Source organism: Ursus maritimus, unplaced genomic scaffold (assembly GCF_017311325.1).
Source record: "Ursus maritimus isolate PB19 unplaced genomic scaffold, ASM1731132v1 scaffold_26, whole genome shotgun sequence".
Classification (NCBI taxonomy): domain Eukaryota; kingdom Metazoa; phylum Chordata; class Mammalia; order Carnivora; family Ursidae; genus Ursus; species Ursus maritimus.
Window position 1 is genome coordinate 44,672,999 of NW_024425119.1, and position 15,538 is coordinate 44,688,536.

At 44.3% G+C, this 15,538-nt stretch overlaps 1 protein-coding gene and 1 gene segment (V, D, J or C); both read right to left on the bottom strand.

The window, feature by feature from the left end:
• The window catches only part of TESPA1 (thymocyte expressed, positive selection associated 1), a 361,089-nt gene that overhangs the window by 302,498 nt on the left and 43,053 nt on the right, over positions 1-15,538 (bottom strand). The window lies entirely within an intron of this gene.
• LOC103675689 lies at positions 2,912-3,603 on the bottom strand. The segment is given in 2 exon segments: positions 2,912-3,327; positions 3,442-3,603. Coding segments are annotated over 2 exon segments (447 nt in total).

Consider the following 15,538-nt stretch of genomic DNA (forward strand, 5'->3'; position numbering starts at 1 on the left):
TTATAATAATATTTTTTATTATATTATGTTATTCACCATACAGTACATCCCTAGTCTTTGATGTAAAGTTCGTTGATTCATTAGTTGCGTATAACACCCAGTGCACCATGCAATATGTGCCCTCCTTAGTACCCATCGCCAGCCTATCCCATTCCCCCACCCCCTCCCCTCTGAAGCCCTCAGTTTCTCAGAGTCCATAGTCTGTCATGCTTCATTCCCCCTTCTCATTCCCTCCCCTTTCTTTAGAAGCTTTTTATTTTGATGAAGTCCCACAAGTTCGTTTTTTCTTTTGTTTCTCTTGACTTTGGAGATGTGTCATGAAAAAAGTTTCTGTGGCCGATATCAAAGGGGTTGCAGCCTATGTTCTCCTCTAGGATTTTGATGGATTACTGTCTCATATCGAGGTCTTTCATCCATTTAGAGTTTATCTTTGTGTATGGTGTGAGAGTGGTGAAGTTTTATTCTTTTGCATGTATCTGTCCAATTTTCCCAGCACCATTTATTGAAGAGACTGTCTTTTTTCCACTGGATGTTCTTTCCTGCTTTATCAAAGATTAGTTGCCCAAATAGCCGAGGGTGCATTTCTGGGTTCTCTATTCTGTTCCTTTGGTCTATGTGTCTGTTTTTGTGCCAGTACCATGCTGTCTTTGTGATCACAGCTTTGTAGTATAGCTTGAAATCCGGCTACGTGATGCCCCCAGCTTTGTTTTTCTTTCTCAACAATTCCTTGGTGATTTGGGACCTTTTCTAGTTCCACACAAATTTAAGGGCTGTTTGTTTACAGATCTTTCAAAAATGTCATTGGTATTTTCATCGGGATGCCATTGAAAGTGTATATTGCTCTGGGTAGCATAGACATTTGAACTATGTTAATTCTTCTGATCCATGAGCATGGGATATTTTCCCATATTTTTGTGTCTTTTTCTTGAATGTCTTTCAAGAGTGATTTGTAGTTCTAGAATATAGATCCTTTACGTCTCTGGTTAAGTTAATTCCAAGATAACGTGTGATTGTTGGTGCTATTGTAAATGGAATGGATTCCCTAATTTCTCTCTCTTCAGTCTCATTGTTTGTGTATAGAAATGCAACTGATTTCTGAGCATTCATTTTGTATCCCACCACATTACTGAATTGCTCTATAACTTCTAATAGTTTGGGGGTGGATTCTTCCTGGTTTTCCATATAGACTAATATGTCATCTGCGAAGAGAGACAGTTTGATTTCTTCTTTGCCAATTTGGATACCTTTTATCCTTTTTGTTGTATGATTGCTGTTGCAAGGACTTCTAGTACTATATTGAATAATAATGGCAAGAGTGGGCATCCTTGTCATATTCCTGATCTTAATGAAAAGGCTTCCAGCTTTTCCCCATTAAGAGTGATATTTGCTGTAGGCTTTTCATAAATGCTTTTTATGAGATTGAGGAATGTACCCTCTATCTCTACAAGCTGATGTGTTTTAATCAGGAAAGGATGCTGTATTTTCTCAAATGCTTTTTCTGCACTTAGACATCAAAAAGAACGATTTCTCAACTTTTGCTGCAACATGGATGGGACTGGAGGAGATAACGCTATGTGAAATAAGTCAAGCAGAGAAAGACAATTATCATATGGTTTCACTCATTTATGGAACATAAGAAGTAGGAAGATCAGCAGGAGAAGAAAGGGAAGAAGAAAATGGGGGGTAAACAGAAGGTGGAATGAACCATGAGAGACTATGGACTCTGGGAAACAAACTGAGGGCTTCAGAGGGGAAGGGGTGGGGGGAATGGGAGAGTTGGTGATACTTATTAATGCGGGCACGTATTGCATTGTGCACTGGGTGTTATACGCAAGTAATGGATCATGGGACTTTACATCAAAGACTAGGTATGTACGGTACGGTGACTAACATAATATAATAAAAAATTATTATTTAGAAAAAAGAAAGGAGGTAATTGGAAAGAGATTTGGAAAAGTAACTAAATGAGAGAACAGAATGAGAAAGACTGAGTTCTTAGGTAATCTGACCTTGCATCCTGAATAGCCCCAGAGTGAGGGAATTGCTAGGATGTGGCACTTTCACTGCAAAAACTAGGAAGGGTCTGGCAAACTGAGAACAATTGGTTACTGAAACAGGTTTTCTGTGGTCTACACCAGGCTCAATTAAGGGACAGAGAATCCTTGGATATATATAATGCGTATTTGTATTTAGTGATTGTCATAACTGGGATTTGTGTAGAATGTGGGTTGGCTCCTCTTGAAACTCACATATAATGGGTTTCCCTGAGGAATGGAGACAAGCCTTCTCTTCCCATGTGGAAAATGGAACCATGTTGAAAAGAGCCCACCCTGTCAGGGAGACAGGGCTGAATCCTGCATAAAGATTTATTGGTCGGTGGTAGGGGAACTTCTACATACGGTATAAACTCAACTCCAAATCCCCTGCTCAGCTCCTTGGATATGGGGGCATCGATGAAGGGGCACTGGAAAAACAACGTGTTCCTTTTCTACTCATTCCTTCAGCTAGATCTTCAGCTTTCACTGTGTTGCTCTTTTCTCAAACACTGACATGCTGAACAATATCGCACCAAGGTGGATCATGTTGACTAGAGTAAGGCGGACACTGAGTTGAGTAAGACAAGGTCATTTCTGGATAAATTATTCCAACGAGGCCTAACAGAACTGAGAGGATGTCATCGAAAGTAAGGATGTCCCTGAGACCTGTGAAAATTATACAGAACAAATATCTCTTTGTCAGTCTCTTCCTACCATTGAGGAATGGGAAGATCATCTTCCGGGAACATGTAAAGGAACAAAGAGACTGACAGTTCCCCAGACAATGCACCAGGAAGCCTATTCCATTTTATTATATTGCAGGAGGGAGAGGACCTGAGAGAGAACTGAATTCTCAAGGCCATATTGCATGAAGCCTCCTCTATACATGGTTAGGATTGAGGAAGCATCTTCCAAGCAAGGAGGGAACTTGCCAGAAGAGGACAGGTTTTGGTTTTACTTCCCCATGAACTTAGACTACTGTGGTAAGTGCCACCACTTCTAGGTGAGGCACAGTAATACTCAGCCTCATCCTTAGCCTGGAGTCCAGAGATGGTCAGGGAAGCTGTGTTGCCAGACTTGGAGCCAGAGAAGCGATCAGGGATCCCTGATGGCCGAGTATTTACATCATAAATCAGAGCTTTGGGGGCCATGCCAGGATACTGCTGGTGCCAGGAAACACGATTATAATTCCCAATGTCATTGCTGGTTCCAGTACAAGAGATGGTAACTGTCTGCCCAAGAGCCCCAGACACTGAGGCCGGCTGAGTCAGGGTAGACTGGGCCCAGGAACCTAAAAAAGGGATAAATGCAATAGTTAGCTCTGTGCTGGGGCCTCAGGTGAACCTGAAGAGGAAAGAAAGGATCAGCTTAGATGTCCCCATGGACCTTTCCCTGAGGACCTCACCTGTGCCCTGAGTGAGGAGACTGAGAAAGACCAGAGTCCAGGCCATGGTGGTGACTCCTCAACAGCACTGCCTTCTGAGACTCCCAATCCCAGGCTTGTCTCTCCCAGACCTCTATTATCTCCTCCCCCTCCCTGCCTCAAGGAGGGAGTGGCTTGCATGCAAATATGCTTCCTGCACCTTCCTCTCCTCTCCACCTCTGATCTGACCCTTCAATCTAGATACTTGTACATGCTTGGTCAGCGAATCTTAGCTGAATAGACTCAAACACTTTGACATGTACCTTCTCAAGGTCAAGAATTTGAATTTTTATGCATGATATGTCCAGAAGAGAAGGATCTCCTGAAGACCTCATGCATGTGAGCTCCTGGACCTTTGGTGTTTCTGCAATACCATGAGTATTTCTCTGTGGCCATAAAAGTCTTGGGGCCCTTTTTTCTGTGCCCTCTGCTGGGCACCAACTTCTGAGGATCTCTCTACTGTTAGGAAAGTGTCACTGCCGACACCAATGGAAACATCTGCTGTGAGTTGGTGGTTGTTGCTGGGTTCTCCCCCAGCTGCGGGATTGCCACCGTCCCATGTATACTTGTTTTTGTTGTTGGACATGCAACATTGAAACCCATCAGCTTGTCAGTCACCCTAGCTTCTTACCCACATGCCATATGGAGGGTTAGGTCCACAGGTGTAAGCAAACCCTAGGAGGGGAAAAGGAGCACATGCCAGGACATTCTGCACATTCCACTCAATTACAAGCCACTTCCCTTCATCAGCCTCAAATCTCAACCTGAGAAATGAAGAAGAAAGATTCACTGTCCGTGGTACATGACCTAGGGAGACATGAATCAGAATAAAGATGTGCTGGTTTGATAATGGGGCATTTCTCAGTGCCCAGGAGGTTATTTGTTATAAGGTTTATATTTTCCAGCTCTCATTCCATTTATATTTGATCTATTTGTCTGGTAGTAGACACATGATTTTTCTACTCAGGTTTTTGTCATCACTCACCCACCGGTCACCATAAAAGTAATCTCTGGAACTTTGACCACTGAGGGAATAGAACCATTGTGGAATATCCCATCCTATTTTTTCCTGTGAAAGTCATAAAATTCATTTTCAATTTTCCCTTTTCCCTAATGCCTGTTTCAACATATAACATAGACCAAAATGGAAGTACTATATAACTCGGCTCAGTTTCGAATTAGGATATAGTGAGCAGACACCACAATTCCCCATGAATGCTGCTGTAAGCCAAGAAATAATGCAAGTGGGAGCCATTTGAGTCCCTAGAACAGGCTCCTACAAGGCAGATTGGGAATGGCATTGACATTTCAAGTAGCATAGAAACATGCTGATTTCCTATTTTCCCTTCACAGTCTTGCCACCTGCCCTCAAGGCAGCTGGGGAAAGGACCAGGCAACAGCTTGAGCCAGAAAGAGATCTCGGAATAGCCCATTGTTCTGGCTTGATATGTGCGAAAGATGATTTCTAACACTCAGAGCAAGATTGGATATCCACTTTTTCTTTTCTTTTAGAGTTTCTTCTTTTCCTTCTCTATGCCCCTTCAGAAAGGAAATACTTCTCTTGTGAGAAAAATAACAGTGGTGGATTTGGGAACTTGCTTTTTGACCCCTAACACAATTTTCTCTGTCCTTGGGCAACATGGCCCAGACAACAGCACTGCCAGGGGAATTGAACAGCGGTGGAGATGAGCCAAAGTTACAGGTTTCTATCCACAAGACCAGAAGGAAGATCCAGGGAACTGGAAATCCTGGGGAGAGAGTAGAGGGAGAAAAGCCTGGGAAAGCAATGCTGTAACTTGTTTATGAGTTCGTGGTTCATCTCTAAGCTGCAAATGTGCAGTGTCTGACAGTAAGGAGGATGGAAAGATGTGTTTAACAGAACCAGAAGGGACTTCCACCGACATCCCACATGTGACCTGAGGAGCTCAATGTGTAGCTTCCAAGTAGGACTGATGCCAATAGGAGAATAAATGTTTTGCAAACTGTCTGACACAGAAATCACATTCCACAGAAGGCTCTTTGAAACTAGAGGCTTGGACCTGATTGGGTCAAGAACCTACTAAAACAAAAACTTCACCTGGGATTTACACAGGAATCTCAGTTTCATAACATTACACTGGATAGATTCAGGACAGGTGCCAAAATTACTCAGTATATGAAACAAGGAAAATCTCAGTTAGCATCGAAATGATATTTAAAGATACAGTACAACAGATAATTTGGATTATCAAACAAAGACTTTTAACCAGCTACTTAAAAACTGACACAAAAAAGGGAGAATTTTTCTGAAAATGATAGGACAGATAATACATCTCCGCCACAAAAAGGAAGACCTAATGAAGCACATCTCAAAAGTACATTATATGGAACTGACTACAGATTGGATAATAAAAGACTAATGACCTCAGGGTCATAGCAAAGAAAAGCTTGCAATCTAAGATATAGAGGAAAAAAATTTAGAGATCAGAAATTATCAAGAAACTGTGGAACGTCTTCTGGTGCCCCAAAATGCATTGAACAGGGGATCCTAAAAGAGAAGACAAAGAGAACTAGAGGGAAACATGTGCTACCAGACGCTGAACAAACCTCAAGGACAAGAGACATGAACAAAACCACGTGAAGGCACATTTTACCTGATTCGTGGTTGTGTGGACCCTTTTCCAGACAATTGTTTGACGTGAGTAACTATTCATTTCTTAATAAACCATCAAGTGAGGAATTTTGTTCCCTCATGATTCTCAGCTGGTCATGAGCATCGAAATGATGATGGTGATGAAAACAAAAATTAGAGTGAGTGCAAGTTAGTACATAAGTAGGTAAGTCCCCACATCCCCTCTCCCTGGTGTAGAAAGACTAATAGTCCATGTTCTACCAGACCCTCCCCAGACAGATTTGTCTCAGCAGAGCATAAAACACACCTGCCTGGATCAGGGGAAGCCAAGTGAGTTGGCAGTGTGCTACTAGGATGAGAACATGGGTGTGATATAGATGTTGAGATCTGGGGCGACCTCCCTCAGGTGATCATCCCCTTTTCAGATTCTTCCTCATGAATCCAAAAAGCTCATCCATGGGGAAACTGACATCACTAAGGGGCTGGCAACAATGATACCAGCTTGAAATGCCTATGTGTCTCTAGCCTGGATTCCTTTTGAGTACTTTCTGTTCTGAGCTAGGTTGGTCCTGACATGACAAAGCACCAATGTCATGGTCAGTCAAGAGGACACCCTCTCTCTCCCTCAAGAGAAGTGTCCAGGGACTCCTCCCGGGGGACATGCTGAGCCAATTAGCACAGGACTTGGGAGTCTTAACCTGTGACAATATTCCTGATACATACTCAGTAACTGGCGCAAATAGAGCAAGACCAGGTGTCGAGGTCTAGGGGTCTCTCCTCTTTTCCCAGGACCTTGTTTCTCTCTTCAGTAGGTGCTATGAAAAACTCCCAGGAAACCCAACCCACACTGACCCGGATGCTCTCTTAAGCTTAATGTGTCCTGAGATCTCACCCAAAGGACACATTGTCCTTTCCTTCTCAGGGAGTTTGTTGCTTTCTACCTACTGTTTCACATTCTCAAAAGTTTGGGGATGCATACCAAGGTGGAAAGAATGTGTAGGAAATAGATGGGATGAGTAATACCACACTCATTATACCAGTTAATTGCAGATTGGATAGACAGTTGATTGGTTTTATTTTTTTAGAAGGTGGCTCTGCTTTGAGTGGGTAGATGTGGTTTCCATTTATTTTTCCTTCTAAAAGTATAAACATTTATTTTATGCACTCTTGTTTAGATAGGATAAGCATCATAATGAAAGAATTTTGAAAGCAAACTGAAATACACCTGAGCACTTTTTCTGTACTATATGCAGAACATACTGTGAACAAATACAGAAGAGACAGTTGCCATGAGCAACAAGATGAAAAAGGAGAAAACACTACGCCGTGGGTATTTTGTTTTTCGTGGAAATAAATTCACACAGAATCCTTGAGAAACAAACTGGAAAAGAGAATGAGCCAATGGTAGGACAAAGCCACTCTTCGATGGTTCTGTTGCAGCTGTGGTCTGTGACCTCCCTCCTGCCTCACCCCAGCATGTTCAGGGCAGATCCAGAGGGCAGGTAAAAAGGAAGGAAAGATGAGCCTGAACGTGGAATGCTTTGGAGACACAAAGACAAGACAAGAATAGGCCAGGCTGACTCCTTAGTAATTCCCTACAAATGTGCCTGAGTGTTTAACAGTAAATATAAATCTAAAAAAAAAAAATGTGTTGGGGGGTGGAAGAAATTGTCACTGATCACCAAGAAAGAAAGGTCTTCCGCTCCTTCCTTTTTGTGTATACCAAGAAAACATGAGTTGTAAATTTTTTCTCTGCCCTCCCTTAATTACACAATGTGTTTGCATGTAAATAAGACCCTTGTCATTTTTACAAGCAAGGGATCTCTTTTCCAAGTTCCTAAGACTCACACTTTGAAATGAAAGCAGCAAGGGTGACAGTGCCCCTACTTTACAGTTTCATTGGGTTGAAGAGCACGGGTCTAACATGACTGGGAACCTGGCTCCAATTTACAGAACTACTTCCTGGCATGAATGTAGGAAATTGTTTTCCTGGAAATTTTGGATATTGACCTCTTATGTGATGTATATGTTATAAATATTCTCTCCCATTCCATAGGTTGTCTTCACTTTGTGAAATTCCAAAGGCATCCTACGCCATTCCTGACGTTTTGTTGGATCATGAGTTACACAGGGAAACCAGCTGTGCCCTGTACCAGTGTGAGCAATGGTGGAATTTCTTTTTTTTTTAATAATAATTTTTTTTTTTGCTAAGTTGACTGTGTCCCTAGAAAATTCATCAAGGAAATGTCTTCCTTTCAGACATCGTTGGAGGACAAGAGAGGGTGAAGAACTGAATTCTCATGGCCACATTGCAGGAAGCCCCCTCTGCACAGGATTGGCAATTGTCTTCAGACCAAGGAGGGAGCCTTTGAGCTCAGGACAGGTTTTGGTGTCACATCCCCATGAATTTCCACCACTGTGATAACTGCCACTGGCTGTATATGAGTCACAGTCATAATCAGCCTCATCCTCGGATGGGAAACCAGAGATGGTCAGGGAGGCTGTGTTGCCAGAGCCGGAGCCAGAGAAGGGATCAGGGATCCCTGAGGGCGGCTTATTAACCAATAAATCACAGGTTTCAGTGTCGATCGCAGGTGCTGTTGCTGCTTGAGACATAGTCAGAGGCCCCATTATCACTGCTGCTTGAGGCACAGGAGATGGTGACACTCCTTCCGAGAGCCACAGAAACTGAGGGTGGCTGATTCGGGGCACACTGGGTCTAGGACACTGAAAAGTACAAAACACACCCTTTTTAATTCATTACTGGGCCCAGTTAAGACTGAGAAGGAGAAATAGATGGGCCCACATGTACCCATGGTCTCTTCCATGGAGGCCTCACCTGTGCCTTGACTGAGGAGGGTGAGGAGGACCAGAGTCCAGGTCGTGGTGGAGCCACCCTAAGAGCACTGATTTCTGAGACCCCAACCTTAAGGCTGGCTGTCCCTGTCCACTAATCCCCTTCCCCTGCTAGGAAGAGGAGGGGCCTCCATGCAAATGTGCTTCCTGCCCAAGCCTCTCCTCAACCCCTTGCTTCTGACCCTTCATTCTTGGTATATCTGCATTCTGGGACAAAAGATCTTAGCTGAAGGATTCAATTAATTTGACATGTATTTTCTAGGCAGAGCTCATGTTCTGCCCAGGAAATGCAGCCAGATTTGGAATGTCCCTTAGTTCCTACTGTGGGAATCCCCATATAGTTGAGGAATGATCCTATTACTTTCCACTTCTGTTGTGCTGATTGTGCCTGGGGAAAAGAACCAGAGGTGTTGGAGTTAGAAGAGATTCACTCTTTCCATGGCAGGCTCCAAAAACAGAGCAGGGGGTGGTTCCCCTCCCTTATCTCCTTCCTCTCCTCCTCAGTAGGGTGGGTCCTCCTGCTTCTCAGTCTCCTTCCTTGCGGGACTCTGGGGCTGAAGTCTGGGGGTGTCTCTTGGCCTTTCACACAGGTGACTTATTGGGGTAAAATAGATTTGGATCACCCTTCACACATGGTCCTCCTTTGCATGACTCAGGAGGAATCAGCTCTTGGGACTGCACAGGTCAGGGTAAATTACAGCCATGACCTCCCCCAAATCCAGGTCCTTGCTGCCCCCTGTTGGTCGAGGTGGTGTAACCCAAGCACCAGGGAAGCCTGCTGAGTGAGAGCTGGAATTTCTTCTCTGCTCCTTCTGCTCTTTCCTTCCTCCCCTCCCAGTAAGTACCAAGTCCTTAGATCCCTCATGAATCCATCTTCCTCAAGAAAGGAATGGGTCACCTGCCACACCAGGTGCTTCAGACCCTACCCCTCAGAAGTAGCTAGCTTGTCCCCCTTAACAGCCTTGTCACACGGTTTGTGTTAGTGTGGCAGTTCTTGGCTCAGGACTGAGGAAATATTAGAGGTCAAATTAAACATTCCACTGAAAACCTGGATGAGAACAATGGCACAGGCAAGAAAAAAACAAAAACACTATTGGTTACTTATACTTTAGAATAAAAAAATATGGGAAGAGAAAAAGAGAAAGAGAGAAAGTTCAGTCAGCATCGGAAACAGCCCAAGTAAAAAGGAGCAGTTTCCCAGGGTTTGTGAAGTAGGTAGAAGGCAACTGGGGTCAGGATTACTCTAAAGAGCCCAGCTCTGGGACTTAACATCAGAGTGCATTTCTCTATCACATGAGGCAGAAGACATTCTTCACTTAACCTTCTCTGTAGAGAGACTAACAACTCATAACTGTGTACCTTCCTGGGTAAAGTCCTTTCCATTCCCAGAGAGCTGCCTGACCTGTGTGCTTTCTCATTAGATGGTTTAAAGGGGAAACACCAATCAAGGCTGAATGGTCCGTTTCAGAAGAGACAGGACTTCCAGGAAATGAACTTCAACTTTTGTGAAGTGTGAATTCCTGAAGAAACTACTGCACCTGCCCCAGAGGATGAAGGGGCCTCCATAGAAATGTGCATCCAGATGTCCCCATGTTGGGTGAGCATCCTCAGAGAAAGTAGGGAGCCTGTGAACAGGGGGCAGGTTTTGGTCTCACTTCCTCATGAAATGGGATCAGTGTGAAACATTGTAGCTACCACCATATGACCATCAGTAATACTCAGCCTCATCTTCAGCCTGGAGCCCAGATATGGTCAGGGAGGCCGTGTTTCCAGATCTGGAGACAGAGAAGGGATCAGGGATTCCTGAAGGCCGAGTATTTACATTATACATCAGGAGTTTGGGGAAGTGCCTGGGAGCTGCTGATACCAGGACACATAATTACCACTCCCAATGTTACTGCTGCTTTCAGCTCAAAAGATGGTGATGGTCTGACCCAGGGTCCCGGATACTGAGGGAGGCTGAGTTAGGGAAGACTGTGCCCAGGATCCTGAAAAATGAATGAACATGATCTAGTGAGTTTAGTGCTGGGGCCCCAGGTGTGTCTGAGGAGGAGACAAAGGATCAGCACAGATGTCCCTGTGCTCCCTTTCCTGGAGGGCTCACCTGTGTCCTGAGTGAGAAGGGTGAGGAAGACCAGAGCCCAGGCCATGGTGGAGACGCTCCAAGAGCACTGACTTCTCAGACCCCAACCTTGAGCCTGGCTCCCCCATAATTCTCATATCCACTCCCCCTGCCTCAGAGAAGGGAGGGCCTCCATGCAAATGTACTTCCTGCGCTGCCTCTCCTCACCCACTCTGATATGATTCTCTATACCAAATACTTCTTCATCCCTGGGCAACAAAGCCTAGGTGTCCAGATATTAACATATTTCACATGCATTCACTCAACCATGAGAGGCAGAGTCCGTGACAGACCCCAGGAATTCAAGACAGCCTTGGAATATCCCTGACATCCACTGGGGAAGTCTTGGTGTGGCTGGGGGAGGAATCCCAGGGCCACTTTTCTGTGCAGGATGGGGGTTAGGAAAGCTTTCCAGGCTGCCTGAGATTAGGGGAAATTCAATTACTCCTCTCGCCAGGAGCACAGGCAGAGCTGGGGTCTCATTCTCCCTCAAATCACTCTTGGTGCCTCAGTTAACTTTTCTCAAGACTCACTCTCCTGCTCTACAGTGCCTTGAGGTTAGGAGATGTTTCCTGGAACTTCCATAAAGGGAACTACTGGAATATAACAGATAGTAGGCCACCCTTCCCTTGTGTCGCACTTACAGTGACTCCAGAAGCCTGTTTGGACCTACATTCAGGATAAGAGAACAGCAAAAATTGCTTTTCCCAAATTCAGGTCCTCGCTGCTTCCTAGTGGCCACAGAGCATAAAGGCCACGCACCAGGGAAGGCAGCTGAGGGAGCTGGAAACCCATGCTCTGCTCCTCCTCCTGCGAGGTAAGGAGATGTTTCCTGGAACTTCCATAAAGGGAACTACTGGAATATAACAGATAGTAGGCCACCCTTCCCTTGTGTCGCACTTACAGTGACTCCAGAAGCCTGTTTGGACCTACATTCAGGATAAGAGAACAGCAAAAATTGCTTTTCCCAAATTCAGGTCCTCGCTGCCTCCTAGTGGCCACAGAGGATAAAGGCCAAGCACCAGGGAAGGCCCCTGAGGGAGCTGGAAACCCATGCTCTGCTCCTCTTTCTGCCCACCCTCCAAATCCTCCCAGTTCTGTCCCAAGCTCTGATCCCTTCTGGTGCAATTCAAGATCCTTCCCATTTTCCTTTATTTCCTCCATAACGAAATATGGCACCTGCAACATCGAGTGGCACAGATGATCTTTCTCAGTGTCGGCAGGAAAGCCACCCCTGAGGGAGCTGGAAACCCATGCTCTGCTCCTCTTTCTGCCCACCCTCCAAATCCTCCCAGTTCTGTCCCAAGCTCTGATCCCTTCTGGTGCAATTCAAGATCCTTCCCATTTTCCTTTATTTCCTCCATAACGAAATATGGCACCTGCAACATCGAGTGGCACAGATGATCTTTCTCAGTGTCGGCAGGAAAGCCACGTCACAGGGATAGAGTGTGTGAGGTGGAGGTGGCTCGGGGCTGAGGAAACATCACACATTGAATTAATGCAGCCCCAGTCGGTTCAAGGATGACAAAAGAGGGATATTGAGAAAATGATTGAATTCTCAGCATGCTTAGGAAACAAGAATAATTTAAGAAAGAGAGCTGAGGAGGGTGGAGAAATACCTCATTGAAATCCAGAGAAAAGATTCAGGGTCTGAGCCTCTGGGGGAAGGGGACGGGAGTCAAGATTGGCCTCAGGGGTCCTGCTCCAGGGACATCTCACAGGGCAAGTCTGTGTGCCCAGGAAACACAGGATCTTCTCCGTCTGCCTCTTGGTGCACATTTGTGACCTGACCTCACAGCTAGGTCCTTCCTAAGCAACATCTCTTCATCCACAGAGATGTTTGGCCTAGTGTGCTTTTCTAGAAGGAGGTGGGTTTGGAGAAAAACTGTTTAGGACTCACGGATCCTTTCTAGGAGTTTTGTGGAATAGAGATGCTCTGATGAGTCTTTTCATATCACTATTCATACCATATGACAGAGGCTTCAAGAGCTTTTGAACAATGTGTCTCTGGACCAGACCATGGGATGAGCAGAGTGGTGACCACTGGGATGGGGGCAAGGAAAAGTGTTCTGGGAAACAAGAATCATTTGGGACTTGAGATTGTTTATGTGCTTTAAACATTCAACTACTGAACTATTTAGACCATTGTTTAAGTAAGGACTTCTAATTTTTGGATAAGAATACCATTGTAACTAGATCATGACCTTGTCAGAATCAGGGACGCATCCGAAACTAGACTTGCAGCCCATTAGTATGGATCACTGTGTCTTGGGATCACAGCAGAGAGGCCACCTGTGAACATTCTGGCGTCCACGTGCTTCCTGCAGAAAACCAACACTGCTGTTCACGAGGAGATAGCATGCATCTGTTTCATCTCTGTGAGTACTAGCAGCACGCTCAGAGCCTCCATAATAGAGGACTAAGGGTTTCATGTCAAGTGTTTTTGAGTATTCTGCCCACACAATTACACATCACAGAAATAATGCAGTTGATTGCCACAAAGGAGGCAAAATTAAGACTTGCACATAATATGATGAATGCACAATACAGCTAAAGCATGTACAATTTTTAAAATCATAGAAATCAATATGTATGTTGCATCATTTAGTATACAAGAAATATAGAGATTCCTTAAACAATAGCAAGTTAAAAGAGAGAGAGAGAAAGAAAGAGAAAATATCCAGACCACATGTATGGCATCTGACCCAGAAAATCAATGGACACATGAATGGTTACTCCTTCACGTGCTGATTCCTTCCCATGTAGCATAATAAAAGCACGGGTGGATTAGCTGGCCCCAGGGAATTCTAAAACATTTCAAATCATTCTATCTGAAGTGTCTATCTTCTCATCTTTTAAAAGAAGCTTTCGAAATAGGTACTGTTGAATTATTGGAGGAGACCTAGAAAACCGTTCTTGCAGTTTGAGGCACAGCATACGAGACAGAAGGGCTATGGCAGCTCCACAGATCTCATGTTGGAGTGATCCTGTTCACTCCACATCTAGCCTGTGATTTTCCTGGCAATTTCCCTATTATGAAAATAGAGACTAATTTCTCAGAAGGAACCTGTGGTCCCATCTAAGAGGAGACAGAATCCAAGTGGCAATGGGGCTCCCTGCCCTCACGTGCACATGTGGGTACTTTGTAAAGATCTCACTGATGCCATGAAAGTCAGGGAGCATGGCTTACACTAGAGGCCCTAGAGCCCACCCAGACAATGGTCCCTCTGCCAACTTGTTTGTTTCCATGAAGAACCACACCCTACAGCAGGTGCAGCCTCTGACCAGCCTCTCATAGACAGGGATCCATGACTCAGGACACTATTCTGTATTCAGTAGCACAGACTCCGTTCCCACTGTGCTGACAAAGATGCTGAGGGATTCCATGTACGACACTGTTCTGGCCTCAATAATTCAATAATTCAACAACGATAGTGCTGCCTGTTTACTGGGGAAAGGAAGAACGTATGTGGTGAGAAGATTTTTGAAAATAATTGATGGTGAGAACATTATGGAAAGATTGAGCTCTGAAGTGGGTGAGGGCTATCCGGAGAAATCAAACTATGCACATTGTGTTGTGTGTGTGTTTATGTGTGTACGTGTGTGTGTGTTTATTTGTTGTATTTTAAATATCTGATATACTTATATGCATTTATATAAGTATATAATATACTTTATACATATATAATATGTTTTGTACAAAAGTATAATATATATATATAAATTATATGAGGTCTACATTATATATAAATACACAAAAATCATACATATACATTTAAAATGTATTTGTATACTTGTGAAATTGTATCCAATCAGGACGGACTCACATGATTATTGGACAGGGAAGTTCGTGAGCTGCCATCTGCCACCTACAGAACCAGTATAGTCAGAGGCATAATTCACTTAGGTCCCAAAGGCCTGAGAACCAGGGAAGCCAGCAGATCCAGGCCTTCCAGCCCATCGGGAGAAGAAGGTGAGATAAGATTCCCAGCTCAACCAGCAATGTTAGAAGTGAGGTGAATTCCTCTGTCTATGGCCTTTGTTCCGCTCAAGCCCTCATGCATTGGGTCAGGCACACACACCTTAAGTACAACAATCTACTGTACTGAACCCACAAATTCAAATTCTAACCTCAGCCAGGAACATCCTCACACGGACACGCAGAAATAATGTTTCCTCTTTGCACCCCTTGCAGGTTGACACAAAAACTTCACCATCTCAGTGACCATCTTTCCTGATTCCCCAACAGGTAATGAGGTTGTTGCAAGGACATGGCATTTCCAGTGATCAACTGGGAAACTTCTGGCAACATGACTAGAGTTGGTCGCCCTGGGGTCTTCTGATACCCAGGCCTAGCTTTATTCAGTTGTTCAAGGACTTCATAGATTTACTGTTAAATCTTTTAATAAATTTATTTAGGTTTCTATAATTAGCGATCCATTCTAACTGCAACTCCAGCTAGATATCGGTTGCTCATCAGGAAAACTGAT